Raw genomic sequence first — 13,743 nt, forward strand, 5'->3', positions numbered from 1 at the left:
CTCATGGAGTTTCCTGCCTGGGCTGGCTTTGAACCATGATCCTCAGATCTCAGCCTCCTGAGTAGCTAGGATTACAGGTGTGAGCCACCAGCGCCAGGCTTAGCATGTTTCTTACTTGGTTTACTAGAATTACTTTTTCCCTGTTGCTATTTAAAAATTTCTCTCTTCCTTTTATAATTTTAGACCTGCAGGAGATTTTCTCCCAGATGTTTTGACTTACATGTTTGTGAGCTGAAATTTTGTCTGGCTTATTTCCTAGCTCTTTTTAAACTTTAGGGAATATTTCTGTCATAATAGCATGTTAAAAATTGTTCCATGATCTCTGAAAAGTGGCTGGTACATAAAGTCACCCTATGGATGCTTTATATTTAAGAGAGTTGAGCAATCAAATTTTAAATGGGTCTGATAGTCATTTTAGGCCTTTTGAGTAAATGTATTTTTGATTGACTATGAGATAGATCTAAATAAAATTGACTCCAAATTCCTCTTAATTAGGTACCTACTTGTTTATCTTCTGCATACAGAAATCAATGAATTAATGTATTTATGCTTTTGTTTTCCTGGGCTTTTCTGTTTTGTAATTATACTGTATTTTGATAAACTTAAGAATATAACTTTAAGCCAGCACCAGTGGCTCATGCTTGTGATTATAAGCTACTCTGGAGACTGAGATATATATGAAGATTATTATGGTTTGAGGCCAGCTGGGGCAGGAAAGTCCTTGAGACTCTTTATCTCCAATTACCCTCTAGAAAACTGGAAGTGGTGCTGTGGCTCAAAGTAGTAGAGCTCTAACTTTGAGTGTAAAAGCTTGGGGATAGCACCCAAGCTCTGAGTTCAAGCCCCATGACTGACAAAAACAAAAACACAACAACAACAACAACAACAAACCATAACTTTAAAACACTCTGACATGCTTATTTTAGAAATGAATCTGATTTGGAGTTTATAAGTCCCAGAAGCATTCACATTTCAACCTCTCCAGCTTTTTTTTTTTTTCTTCTGCTTATGTGGTGCTGAGGAATAGAACCCAGGGCCTCATGCATGCAAGGCAAGCACTCTACCACTGAGCCACCCTCTCAGCTCCACATTTCAACCTCTCTATACAGTATGTTGGAAAGTTGTGATTTAAGATTACTTTTGAAACCAGGCACCCGTGGCTCATACCTGTAATCCTAACTACTCAGAAAGCTGAAATCTGAGGATCACAGTTCAAAGTCAGCCCAAGCAGGAAAGTCTGTGTAACTTTTAACTCCAATAAACTACTCAGAAAAAGCTGGCAGTGGCACCATGGTTCAAATGGTAGAACACTAGCCTTGAGCAAAAGAAGCTCAGAGACAGCGCTCAGACCCTTGAGTTCAAGCCCTAGGACTGACCAAAAAAAAAAAGATAATTTCTGAATCAGATTGAATTGTGATTTAGAAGTAATTAACTGTTTCTATATGTCTGTGATTGGAATTAAGATTACCAATTTCAGCCAGGCACTGGTGGCTCACGCCTATAATCTTAGCTACTCAGGAAGCTGAGATCTGAGGATCAAGGTTCAAAGCCAGCTCAGGCAGGAAAATCCATGAGACCTTATCTCCAATAAACCACCAGAAAACCAGAAGTGCACTGTGGCTCAAGTGGTAGAGTGCTCGCCTTGAGCTGAAGAGCTGAGGTACAGTGCTCAGGCCCAGAGTTCAAGCCAATTTCTTTTGTAGACCTAGGAACTATTATTATGACATATTACAAGGAGCTAATTGTGCATAGAAATTTGAGAATATGACCATAATAGTATAGTCCTTTCATGTACTTTATTATTCAGCACTGGAGGCCCTCTAACCTTCCTCACCACGGGGAATTTTTCCAAACAAGCTCTCCATGTGTTCTGAAATTAAGTAGAATGGAGAAATGGAATTTACAAGGAAGGAAAGTTTCAATTTACCAAAGAAAATCTTTAAATGATTTCCACATTTGCTCTAGTGTTCTTCTAATGAATTCTAGTTTTTACCTCTCAGAATGCAAGCAGAAATAATCATCACCTTTTACCATTTATCTGTGTCCAGAGAATCTTTTAATTTCACATATACTTCAAGTTTTTTCACAAATAATTTATAGAAGTAAGCATACAGAAAGAATAAAAACAATCTGAAATTTTGCTTAGGTATGGTAAGCAAGTTTTTATTCTGTACTTTCCTAGTTTTCAAAGGCACTCAATGGACAGTAGTGTTACTTGAAGGCAGTCAACTGCTTACCAAGTAGGATACATTTACCTGTGATGTACTGCCACTTGCTAAATACTGGCTGGTTCCAAGAGTCAGGTACATCTCTAGTTGGCTATAAATTACTATTTTTGTTTATTTTTGTTCTGATACGGTCAACTAGCTTTTTAAAAATTTTAATAGCTTTTTAACTCATTTAACTCATTTTTCAAAGCAAATCATTTTATGTTTTAATTATTTTGTTCTTGAAAACTCTATTTTTAGATTTATAAACAAGTAGAAGATGGATAAATCTCATAATTTCATTTCTGCATCATTTTGTATATACATTATTAGTTTTCCTCTTAAGTCACCTTGCAGTAGACAGTTGGCTTTGAGCATTTGTTGACTTACAAACTGTACCACAGAAATATCAGAACACACTCAGAAAAAAATACTGGAAACATTTCTTTTAAAATACAAAATCAGATTCTTATTAGAAAATATTGTATGATTCTTATTGAATATATAACTGGATGAATATACCTTGTTTTCTTTTTGTCCTTAGAAACATTCTATTTTCACTGATTCTTGGGTTAAAGAAAGTTAACATATGATCATTTTTTTTCTGAAGGCCTGAAGGCCTCATAATTTTTCTCATGGTATCATTTATCTTTGTATCTTAGTCTATAGAATGGTGCCATCTGTGTCTTGTTATATTTTTTATAAATGAGAAATCTTTCTGCCTGTTCTCTTTACTTTATGGACATTAAATCAGAAATTCTGAATTTTCCTTAGTGCTCTTTGATAGTTTAGCATAAAAAAAAAACTCACAAAGATAGTAGTGCCAGATGTCTTTTATGTCTTCTTGGAAAGCTCATGTAGTATTTTAGGCCTTGCAATAAGAAAACTGAAGGATGATAAAATGATGACTTGTTTCACTGTGGCATATTCCCTGAGGTCTGTGCTTCTCTTTATAGTAGCCATGAGCCATGTGGCTCGCTATTGAGTACTTGAAATGTGACTAGACAAAATTTCAAAGACTTAGTACCAAAATAAAAATAATTCATATATTATTTATTTAGTCAGTCATGGGGCTTGAACTAGGCCTGGGCTCTGTCCCTGAGCTCTTCAGCTCAAGGCTAGCACTCTACTTGAGCCACAGTGCCACTTCTGGTTTTCTGGAGGTTAATTGAGATAAAGAATCTCACGGACTTTCCTGCCCAGGCTGGCTTTAAACTGTGATCCTCAGGTCTCAGCCTCCTGAGTAGCTAGGATTGCAAGCATGAGCCACTGACACCTGGGTATATATATTTTTATATACACATGCATATAAAAATCTTGATGATTTTTCTTTATTGTTTATTGAAATGGCACACTTTTGGAATATACTGGGTTAAATTAAAAGTATTTTATTAAAACTAACTTTATTCCTCATTGTCTTCATTTGTTCCCACTAGAAAATTTAAATAGTGTTCATAGTTTATTTTACGGTTTGCAGTATACTGTTGAATAATGACTACTGTATAAGGTGATTCTGCTATTTTTTTGTCTTACTATTTAAGTATCTTAAGTAATTACTATTTAAGTAATTTTTTGCATTGTTAGAAATAACTGAATAAAGATGAAACAATTAAAATGTTTATAAACCAGCAGATTTTCAAAATATAGAAAACATTACTTCACTAAAATTCCATAATGTATCTTAGATTCATAAAATTATCCAGAGACACTATCTAGCAGTTGTAACATAGAAATTTTATTTTTCTTTTTTCGTCAGTCATGGGGCTTGAACTCTGGGCCTGGGCGCTGTCCCTCAGCCCTTCAGCTCAAGGCGAGCACTGTACCACTTGAGCTACAGCGCCACTTCTGGTTTTCTAGTGGTTTATTAGAGATAGGAGTCTCATGGTCTTTCCTGCCCAGGCTGGAGTAGCTAGGATTACAGGTTTGAGCCACCAGCACACGGAAGAAATTTTTTTTTCTTAAGTGTTTTTTTTTATTCTTTGGGATAATGTTAAAAATAAAAGTGATGAAATATCAATCCTCACAAATATAGTGTTCCTTAAATGCTACAGTTGCAATCAGTAAAGCTTGATATATTAAGAGTTAAATATTTCTCTCTTTACAGTTTGTCAGCTTCAGAGTAGGAGCTTTCTTGGCATCATTTTCAGAATGGTGCTAAGAGCCTATATTCATCTTGGCAGCACCATGTTCTTTGTTTGCTGTCAGTAATACTGAGAAAGGATTGCTATAGAATAATATATCATGCTGTAGGATACATAGTGCATCTGAGGATAGATGCACAAGCTGTGTTGGCCACCATATGTATATGTATACAATATGTGACATGTATGAGGTTTGAGAATTTGATTGCATGGAATGTGCGAAATTATACATCATATGTAACCTAACATCTTTTCTAATTGCAGACTTTTGTGAATGATGTAAGGATTCCAGAACAGACTTATATCACTTTGAAGCTTGAAGATAAGCTGAGATTTGGATATGATATCCTTATGTGATTTTGTTCATTTATTAAAATGTATTCAAAAATATTTGCTCTGGTATAAATTAACATTTTGAGATAGAAGAATTATTAAAATATATTAGAAATTTGTTTCTTGGATCCCTTCCCATGTTAAAATAATACATATTCAGAAATATTTTTTAGTTACTATGTCTATTCCTAAAAATAATTATTGAAAAATTGATAGACTCGGCTAGATTTCTTCTCTTACTCTTTGTGTAGTCTTACCAACAGTCTCCCTGCAGTACTGTTACACATATAATTTGTGTACCAAAGAATGTAACTGAAGAAAGGGCCTGGAGAACATTTCATTTTTGCTCAGCTCAGGAATTCTTCTCAGGTAGTTTACAGTGATACACATCAACCTCCTGGAGAGAATGTAAGAATTTCAACCTACCTTTCCTTCCAACTGTTCCCCTTACTCTAACTCCTTTAGGTATTACATCTATGTTACCTATTTAATTCAAACTTTCAGCATCATGTGCCTTCTAATAACAATACTCTGGATGTTTAGTGTGTATTTGAATTTCTATTGTTTAAAGATAGGCCTGCTGTTTGTAATCTCAGCTCCTTGGAAGGCAGATCAGAAAGCTTATGGTTCACTGCAAGCCCAGGTAAACAGTTAACAAGAACCCTCAATCAGTAAGCCTGGTGTGGTAATATGGGTCCATATTTGTCCCTCAAGTTATGCGGGAAAGTGAAGGTGGTAGGATAACAGCCTGAGGCTGACTTTAGAAAAAATATGAGACCCTTCCTGAACAATAAAGCCAAAAAGGCTAGAGTTGTGGCTCAAAATTATAAGGTACCTGCCTAACAACTGCAAGAATCTGACTTCAAATCCCAGTTTCCTCTACCCTCCTCCCCAAAAAATATTTTTTTCAGTCTTAATAGCTAAATAGAGACAGGATTGTATTATTCTATATAGGGTAGCTTAAACAAGCTCCAGTAGTAGGAAGGAATATAATTGAAGAAGAATCAAAACATTCCTATTTGTACAAGGCAGAAATCTTTGTACAAAGGACTTATTTATATGTGATTAAAATATAGGTGCTCTACAATATGCTGGTTCTGTGGCTTGAACTCAGGGCATGGGTACTGCCCCTGAGTTTGTGTGCTCAGGGCTAGCACTCTACAACTTGAGCCACAGATCAACTTCTACCTTTTTGATGGTTAAGTGGCAATAAAAGTCTCACAGACTTTCCTGTCAGTGTAGCCTAGAACTGCAATCCTCAGATCTCAGCTTCCTGAGTAGCTAGGATAAGAGGTATGAGCCATGGACACCCACTTAACTCTTTCTAATTGCTGTGTATTTTTGGATTTCGGTAGTAAAAGAAAATGCATTGAACATTGGCAGTTTGGGTGGATTTTATCACTAATAGAGAAATTTGTAGTGTTCTCTAAAGTAGTGGTGCTCAGTGAATGCACTTAAAGAATACTAACACTTAAAAATTGTGAAATTTAAAATTTAAATGTAAACTTAGAAAAAATTTTGTAGCACATCTTAAATTTATTCTTGAAAACCCAAATGAATATCTAAATATCAACCCCTTAACTATTTATCAGTTGATTATTTAAAATCTTTAAAATACACATACCACTAGGCACCAGTGGTTCATGCCTATAATCCTAGCTCCTCAGGAGGTTAAGATCTAAGGATCAATTTCAAGGCAGAAAAATCCAAGACACACATCTCAGAGCTGGAGGCATGGCGCAAGTGGTACAGCACCAACTATAATCGAAAAAGCTCAGCAAGAGCTCATGGCCCTGAGTTCAAGCCCCACTCCCAGCACACACATACACATGTATGTATGTTTTACGTAAGAGTATGCATTTAGCATGTAGAAATGTAACAATATGTTCCTCCCTTGTATAACTGATAAAAGGCAATACAAAAGAATACACATTAAAGAATGTTAGTATGTAAGTCTTTATTTTCAACCAGAATAAGTTTTATCAGACAATCAAATGCAAATATATTTTGTATTTCTATACCTCCTTAATTTTTATATAGATATTTTAAAATATATGAGAATATTAAAACAGATTTAAATAAAACTGGAAAGAAATTAATTTAGAATACAAATTCAAGAAGAATCTATAAAATGGGTACTGTACTATACACCTGTCTCTAATCCTAGTCTCTGGAGGATTACTTGAGCCCGAAGATAGAAGCTAAGGACATCTCAGAAAAAAAGGAGAAAAAATTTAAGAAATAATTTATACTTTATAATTTATATATATATTGCACAGTAATATAGTAAACTAGCAGATTTTTCCTAATACAACTATGTCTATGTCTACTATGTCTATGTCTTATCTAAAATTGTCTTAAGGCAAATGTTTCATACCAGACAACTTTCTCAGGGTTGTACAGTGAGTGTTGAGCCTCTACCACTTTCAGCCACAGCTCCACTTCTGGTTTTCTGGTAGTTAGAGATAAAGAGTCTCAGGGACTTTTTTGCCTAGGCTAGCTTCTCAGCTCCCTGAGTAGCTAGGCTTATAGGCATGAGCTACTAGCAACAGCAGCATTCTACTTTCTAAATTGCATTCTGGTGTCTCTGTTTCCTTTTTTTTTTTTAGTTAGTAATTGGCATCATTCAGATGAGACCTCCTTTTGTTATACATGTGTTCAGTGCTATAGAATTCCTCCTAAATGCTGTTTTTCTGTTCTGTATGCTTTCTAATTAACCTTTTGATCTCTTCTTTGAGTTATATAAGTTCATTCCAAATATTTGAAGAGTTTTGCAGAGATCTGTTATTGATTTTTAATTCTCTTTTAGTCAGTGAACAGAACTACTAAGTTATATATTCTAAAATCTATCTCAAATCCTTTTGAATTTATTGCTGTTTTTCCATAGCACAGAATTTGGTCTAGATAAATGCTATGTGAAAAGGATGTACATTCTGTTTGAGAGCAAACACTCCATAAATGTTAATTGGGCCTAAGTATTATTTTTAATAATAAATTTTTAAGCTTTTGTAATTTATTGACATGAGTAATTGTGCTTAGTTTATCAAATTTTTATTGATTAGCAAATTAAAAATAACTCTTTAATAACTTAGAGCTGCACCATAAGCTTTGAAGGAAGCCTGGGCTTGGATATTCTCCAAATCCTGTAGGTATGTGAAGTTCACAGATAAATTGATGACATACACAAGAACTCTTGAGGTAGTCTTATGTCCACCTTCAAGCAACTTTTTAGAATTAAAGTATTTGAACTAAGAGGCATGGGCCCTCTCAGTTCCTCTCTGACCTAAAACCCATCTAAATCTCAGGACAGCCCAGACTAGCCCTAAATAATAACCTTCACACATTACCAAGAGGTAAACCTGAAGCCCAGGAAGTCCTTACAAAATACTAGAATTACTTACGTTTCCTATCGAGAGCAAATCCCTACAATTTCTTAATGCTATTATTTCCATTAAAAAGGTAGAAATGCTGTGAATATTTTCCAGACAATTTAAGAGTCTTGGGGGTAAAATATTGCTAATAGTTACTTATTTTTTAGTTATGAGGTGTGTGTTCTATAGATACCAGCAGATATAGGACAGTGTATGTACTTAGCAGAAAAGGAAAGTTTTAGTATTTCAAAGCTATTAGGAGCGATATGAAGTGATAGGAAAGCCCTGGGCTGGATTCTGTAACTAGATGCTTGTATTAGCTACTCTCTCTCCTGTACCCAAATCTTTATCTAAAGTAAAACAAGAACAAAAGTTAATGGATTTGATTAGACATTCTCCAAAGTTCATCACAATTCTAAACAGTTGTGTTAGTAAGTTTACTGCTTCTATTATGTTTTGGACGTTGCCTTTACCCCCAATTAGTCATGCTAATTAATTTTCTACCCTAGAAGCGATAGATGAGTATTATAAATTAATACAGAAGAATGGATTGTAGTGCATGGTTTAAAGGTCCTTTCCTTACAGGTGAAGTAATGAGGGGGAATAAGATCATTAGTAAATCTTTTAAATGTACAGAGGCATTATTCTTGGGGCATGATAATGAGGGCATTCATAGCTAGTACTGTGTTCTAATCTGTATGGAATCTGTTGTTGATAATGTAATGTGACCCTGGTTTACAGTACATGGTTGAAAGGAGTAGTGGTTGTCATAAGACTTTAGTTAGAGCATTTCTTTTGTACTTGTAAAATGAACTTTATTTTTATCCAAATGCATGAAAATCTGAGTAATTAAATTCCTTCAGGATTTGCTGTTGAGTAATCACTTAAGGCAGACTTATATTTTCATCAATAAAACTTGATTCTCAGTGCTTTTTCTTCATCATAAACGGGTCATTTTACAAAAATTAAAATATGTTTGAGCTCTCATTAATTCCTTATTTGTTTTTTAAAAGCCAATATTACCTAAAGTTTAGAAATACTTGCTCTAGGGATTTTTAAAGTACTTAAGATGAAATTTTTATATTTGTAAGTATGTTCAACATTTTCTATTCATATTCCACTGTGGCTAGTCCTTGAACTAAGGCAGTCTTTTAAATTAGGTTGAAGCTGGTTACCAAGATTTCAGAGTTCTATTCTTCCTTAGCCCCGTTTACATACAAATCTTTTCACTGTAGTTCGAGGAGAGCTGAGGGTCCCTGAGGAAGCTCTTAAGGTAAAACTCACCCTTCTTTCATGGACAAAGCATTTGCGGGCTTGCTTTCATTCACGATGTATCACTTCAATTTTTAAATGTTTCCTAGCATGAGAAGTTTACTATTCAGCTTCAATTGTCTCAGAAATCTTCAGAATCAGAATTGTCAAAATCTGCAAGTGCCAAAAGTGTGGATGCAAAGGTTGCAGATGCTGCTTCAGAAGTGCCACACAAAGCCACAGAGGCCTTGAAGGCTGAGGAGAAATCCACAGGTAAGCCCATTTCCCAAAAACACCTTACTATACTTGACTTGGAAGAAATTACATTAGTTCTCAAAAAAAAAAAAACAAAAACAGCTTGCTGTGTACATATAAAAATGTACACATATAAAAATGATGATTTCACAGTGTTTTTTTTTGTCATGGGGCTTGAACTCTGGGCCTGGGTGCTGTCCCTCAGCTCTTCACTCAAGGCTAGCACTTCTACTAGACACACAGCACTTTTTCTGGTTTTCTGAGTGGTTTATTGGAGATAAGAGTCTCATGGACTTTCCTGCCCGGGCTGTCTTTGAACAGTGATCCTCAGATCTCAACCTAGGATTACAGGAGTGAGCCATCAGTACCCGGCTTCCACAGTGTATCTTAATGCAGCTGATGATTTCATTATTAAGCATTATAAAGCACAGCCAGGTATGGTAGCTCATGCCTGTAATCCCAGGAAGTATAGAGATAAATAGAATGGTGGTTTAAGGTAAGCACAGACAAAAAGTGAGCAAGACCCCATCTCAATCAACAAGTTAGGCATTGTGGTTCATCCAAGATACCTAAGAGACATGAGTATAGTCTGAGACCAGCCTCCAGGATAGAAATCCAAAAAAATTAAACATGGGGGGCTGGGAAGGTGTGTCAGTGGTAGAGTGCTTACCTTGCATGCATGAGGCCCTGGGTTCGATTCCTCAGCACCACATAAGCAGAAAAAGCCGGAAATGGTGCTGTGGCTTAAGAAGTAGAGCGCCACCCTTCAGCTGAAGAGCTAGGGAGAGTACTCAGGCCCCAGAGTGAAGGCCCCACAACCGACAAAAAAAATAAAATAAAAAACTAAACATAGCCAGGCACCTGTGGCTCACACCTGTAATCTTCACACCTGTAATCTTAGCTACTCAGAAGGCTGAGATCTGAGGATCGCAGTTCAGAGCCAGCTCAGGTAGGAAAGGCCATGAGACTCTTATCTCAAATAAACCACCAGAAAACCGGAAGTGGTGGTGTGGCTCAGAGTGGTAGAGCGCTAACCTTGAGCTGAAGAGGTGAGGGACAGCACCCAGGCCCAGAGTTAAAGCCCCACAACTGACAAAAAAAAAAAAAAAATGGAGAAAAGGTCTAAGGGGCATGGGTCAAACGACTGATTTCAAACCTCATAACCCAAAATCAAAGAAAACATAATTGTTGCAATTGTATGCAGTTATGCTTAATATTCTTATTTAGGAGAAATAATTTTAAATATTAGAAGGAAATCAGTATATTCTGTTTGCATTTTTCATAATTTTCATAATTGAAATTAAAAGGAACTTTTTTTCATGGTATATTACAATCTTTTCAATGTGTTGAATTTGGTTTGCAAGTATTTTGTTGAGAATTTTTGCATCTGGATTTATCAAAGAAATTGCTCTGTAATTTTCCTGTTTTGTCATGTAAGAAAAAGTTTTAAATCTGATGATTTTTGCATCATCAAAATGTTATCAAATTAATTACAGTTGCAGGAACTATAAAAAAAGTATTAAAAGCTAGTGTAAATTCGCGCTTTATAAATTTTAGAAAGTAATATATTTTAGTTTCACCTTTAGCATTTACCACTAATGACAATTCTGATGACTGGTTTCATTCTTTCCTAGCTAATTGCCTAGTTTTAACACTGCTGAAGACACTTCTGTCTATACTTTCAAGTTGAATGGGCTTATAAATGGCTCAGTTATGTACTTTATATGCTAAGAACTCTTAACCATATAAATAACAAAAATCTTCTGAGTTTTCGTTCAATGTAGAGAACTTTTAATCAACTGAACAATTTGTAGTCTTATGTAAAAAAGTATGTTGTTGTTTCATCTACTTTAGACACATTTTTTTTTCACCTTCCAGATGTTTCTGCTGTGCCCCGTGGCACTCCATTATATGGGCAGCCATCTTGGTGGGGTGATGATGAAGTGGATGAACAGAGAGCTTTCAAGTCTAGTGGCAAGTCTGAAGAGAAAAGTCATGAAACCGGGCCATCAGGTAAAAAAGATCTCAATGGTTGTCATTCAGTGAATATTTTAGGAAGCGTTATAGTCTCATAAAAAAATCTGTCTACTTCTGAAAGAGGTGATCTACTCTGTTACTTGATTTTAAAACTTAATGAATGTTTTAATTGCTTGTTATTTTAATAGAAATTTCTTTCTTATGAAGTCTTTTCAATATCTTCGTACAGTGCTTTCATTTAAAGTTTTTTCCAGTGTATGAAATCATTAAAACTTACAGATTAATTATACAGTTGGATATTTTTATGTTGAATAAAACCTGGATAAAATGAATTTGACAGAAATAGGTACAAATGACTCCTGTGTTTTCCAGAAGCACATACTCAATGTAACGTAAATTATTTCTACTATGTACAAAAATGTGATATGTAATGAAAATTTCTTTAAAACCTGAGTGTCTTAAGTTTGTTAGAGTATGATAGCAACATGATTACTGAGCTTGGCAGCCAGAGTGAATAATGTTCTGGGTCAGATTAATGTTAAGATGAGTAAACTGGGAATCTGTTAGTGGAGTGATTAAATATTCAAAAACCAGAATATCAGTTTTCCAGAAAATATTGTGGAAGTAACAATTGTCTGCCATGTAAGGATATTAAAAAGACATCAAACTACATGCTGGGCCCTCTTGGCCCTCAGCCTCACTCAGGAGGCTGAGATTTGAGGATCGTATTTTGTGGTTTGAAGTCAGCTCAGGCATAAAAAACTATGATACTCTTTCTCTAATTAACCACCTAAAATCTGGGAGTGGAGTTGTAATTCAAAGTGGTAGTGTGCTATCCTTGTATAAGAAGAATTCAGAGACAGTGCCCAGGCCCATCAATCAAAAGAGGGGGAGTAGTAGAGAAGAGAGAAAAAGACATCAAACTGGAATGATAAAGCAGTACAGTATAGAGACAAAACCATCACTTAGCTTACACGTCAGTGACACTTAGTTTATGTAGACACTCTCTTCTAAGTGACATCTGTATATTTGATCCTCATAACACTTACCAAAAAATAGTAATGTTATTTGTGTCCATTTTATAGATTAAAAAAAACTAAAGCACAGTAATGTTCATTTACTTACCAAAGTCACCCAACTAGTAAACAATGGTGCTGGGATTTGAACTCAGGTTCAAGGCTCCAGATCCAATCTCTTAACAAGCAGTTAAAATTTCAGTGACATATTACTCTCATAAACACATAAACTCACATACATACAAACATGCGCATAAAATTAATTAATTCAAAAGGATACAATTCAGAAGGTGCAAAAACTTTAGACTCCAAAAACGGATGTTTTTCAATTTGTGTAGTATTTAACAGTATTTTCTAAATTTTTAAATGCTTGGCAGTTTGTTGCAGTGTACATTGTCATTTCTTCCAATGATCAAAAGCTCTCTTAAAACTAATTGTCAGCCGGGTGCTGGTGGCTCATACCTGTAATCCTAGCTACTCAGGAGGCTGAGATCTGAGGCTTGCGGTTCAAAGCCAGCCTGAGCAGGAAAGTCCTTGAAACTCTTATCTCCAATAAACCACCAGAAAAGTGGAAGTAGCACTGTGGCTCAAATAGTAGAGCACTTGCCTTGAGCTGAAGAGCTGAGGGACAGCACCCAGGCCCAGAGTTCAAGCCCAACGACCAACAAAAAAAGAAAAAAGAAAATAAACTTGTAAATGTCTTGAGTATTAAGGAATTAACTGATTTGTCTTGTGTTAAAAAGCTTTAAAGTGGTCAAATTCAGCTGACTAATGGTTGTTGAGTATGTCTTATTTGCTTCTTTATATTGATCTGATCATGTAAATATATCATTTGCAGTTTTTTTTAAATTAAGAATGGAGGAGAAAGTTTATTGACTTGAAATAATTTTTGAAGTCAGCAGATATTATAGAGTAGGATTTTTAAATGTTTACCTTTGATCATTTTGTAATTACAATGTTTTTTAAGAATTTAAGTGCTTCACATGAAATATAAATTACTGCTTTAAAAACATACTACAGCCAGGTGCTGGCGGTTCACGCCTGTAATCCTAGCTACTCAGGAGGCTAAGATCTGAGGATCACTGTTCAAAGCCAGCATGGGCAGCAAAGTCCATGAGACTCTTATCTCCACTTAACAACCAGAAAATGGGAAGTGGAGCTGTAGCTCAAGTGGTAGCATGCTAGCCTTGAG

At 35.4% G+C, this 13,743-nt stretch overlaps 1 protein-coding gene across 5 annotated transcripts in view; it reads left to right on the forward strand.

Moving 5' to 3' along the window:
- Cep170 (centrosomal protein 170kDa) overlaps window positions 1-13,743 on the forward strand; it is an 82,822-nt gene that overhangs the window by 10,811 nt on the left and 58,268 nt on the right. For all 5 annotated transcript variants that reach the window (XM_013017431.1, XM_013017433.1, XM_013017434.1 and 2 more), the window contains exons 3-6: window positions 4,613-4,691; window positions 9,267-9,325; window positions 9,414-9,576; window positions 11,437-11,571. In XM_013017431.1, the coding sequence (XP_012872885.1) occupies window positions 4,613-4,691; window positions 9,267-9,325; window positions 9,414-9,576; window positions 11,437-11,571 (436 nt within the window). The remainder of the gene's footprint in view (window positions 1-4,612; window positions 4,692-9,266; window positions 9,326-9,413; window positions 9,577-11,436; window positions 11,572-13,743) is intronic.

Source organism: Dipodomys ordii, unplaced genomic scaffold, assembly GCF_000151885.1.
Source record: "Dipodomys ordii isolate 6190 unplaced genomic scaffold, Dord_2.0 Scaffold35, whole genome shotgun sequence".
NCBI lineage: Eukaryota > Metazoa > Chordata > Mammalia > Rodentia > Heteromyidae > Dipodomys > Dipodomys ordii.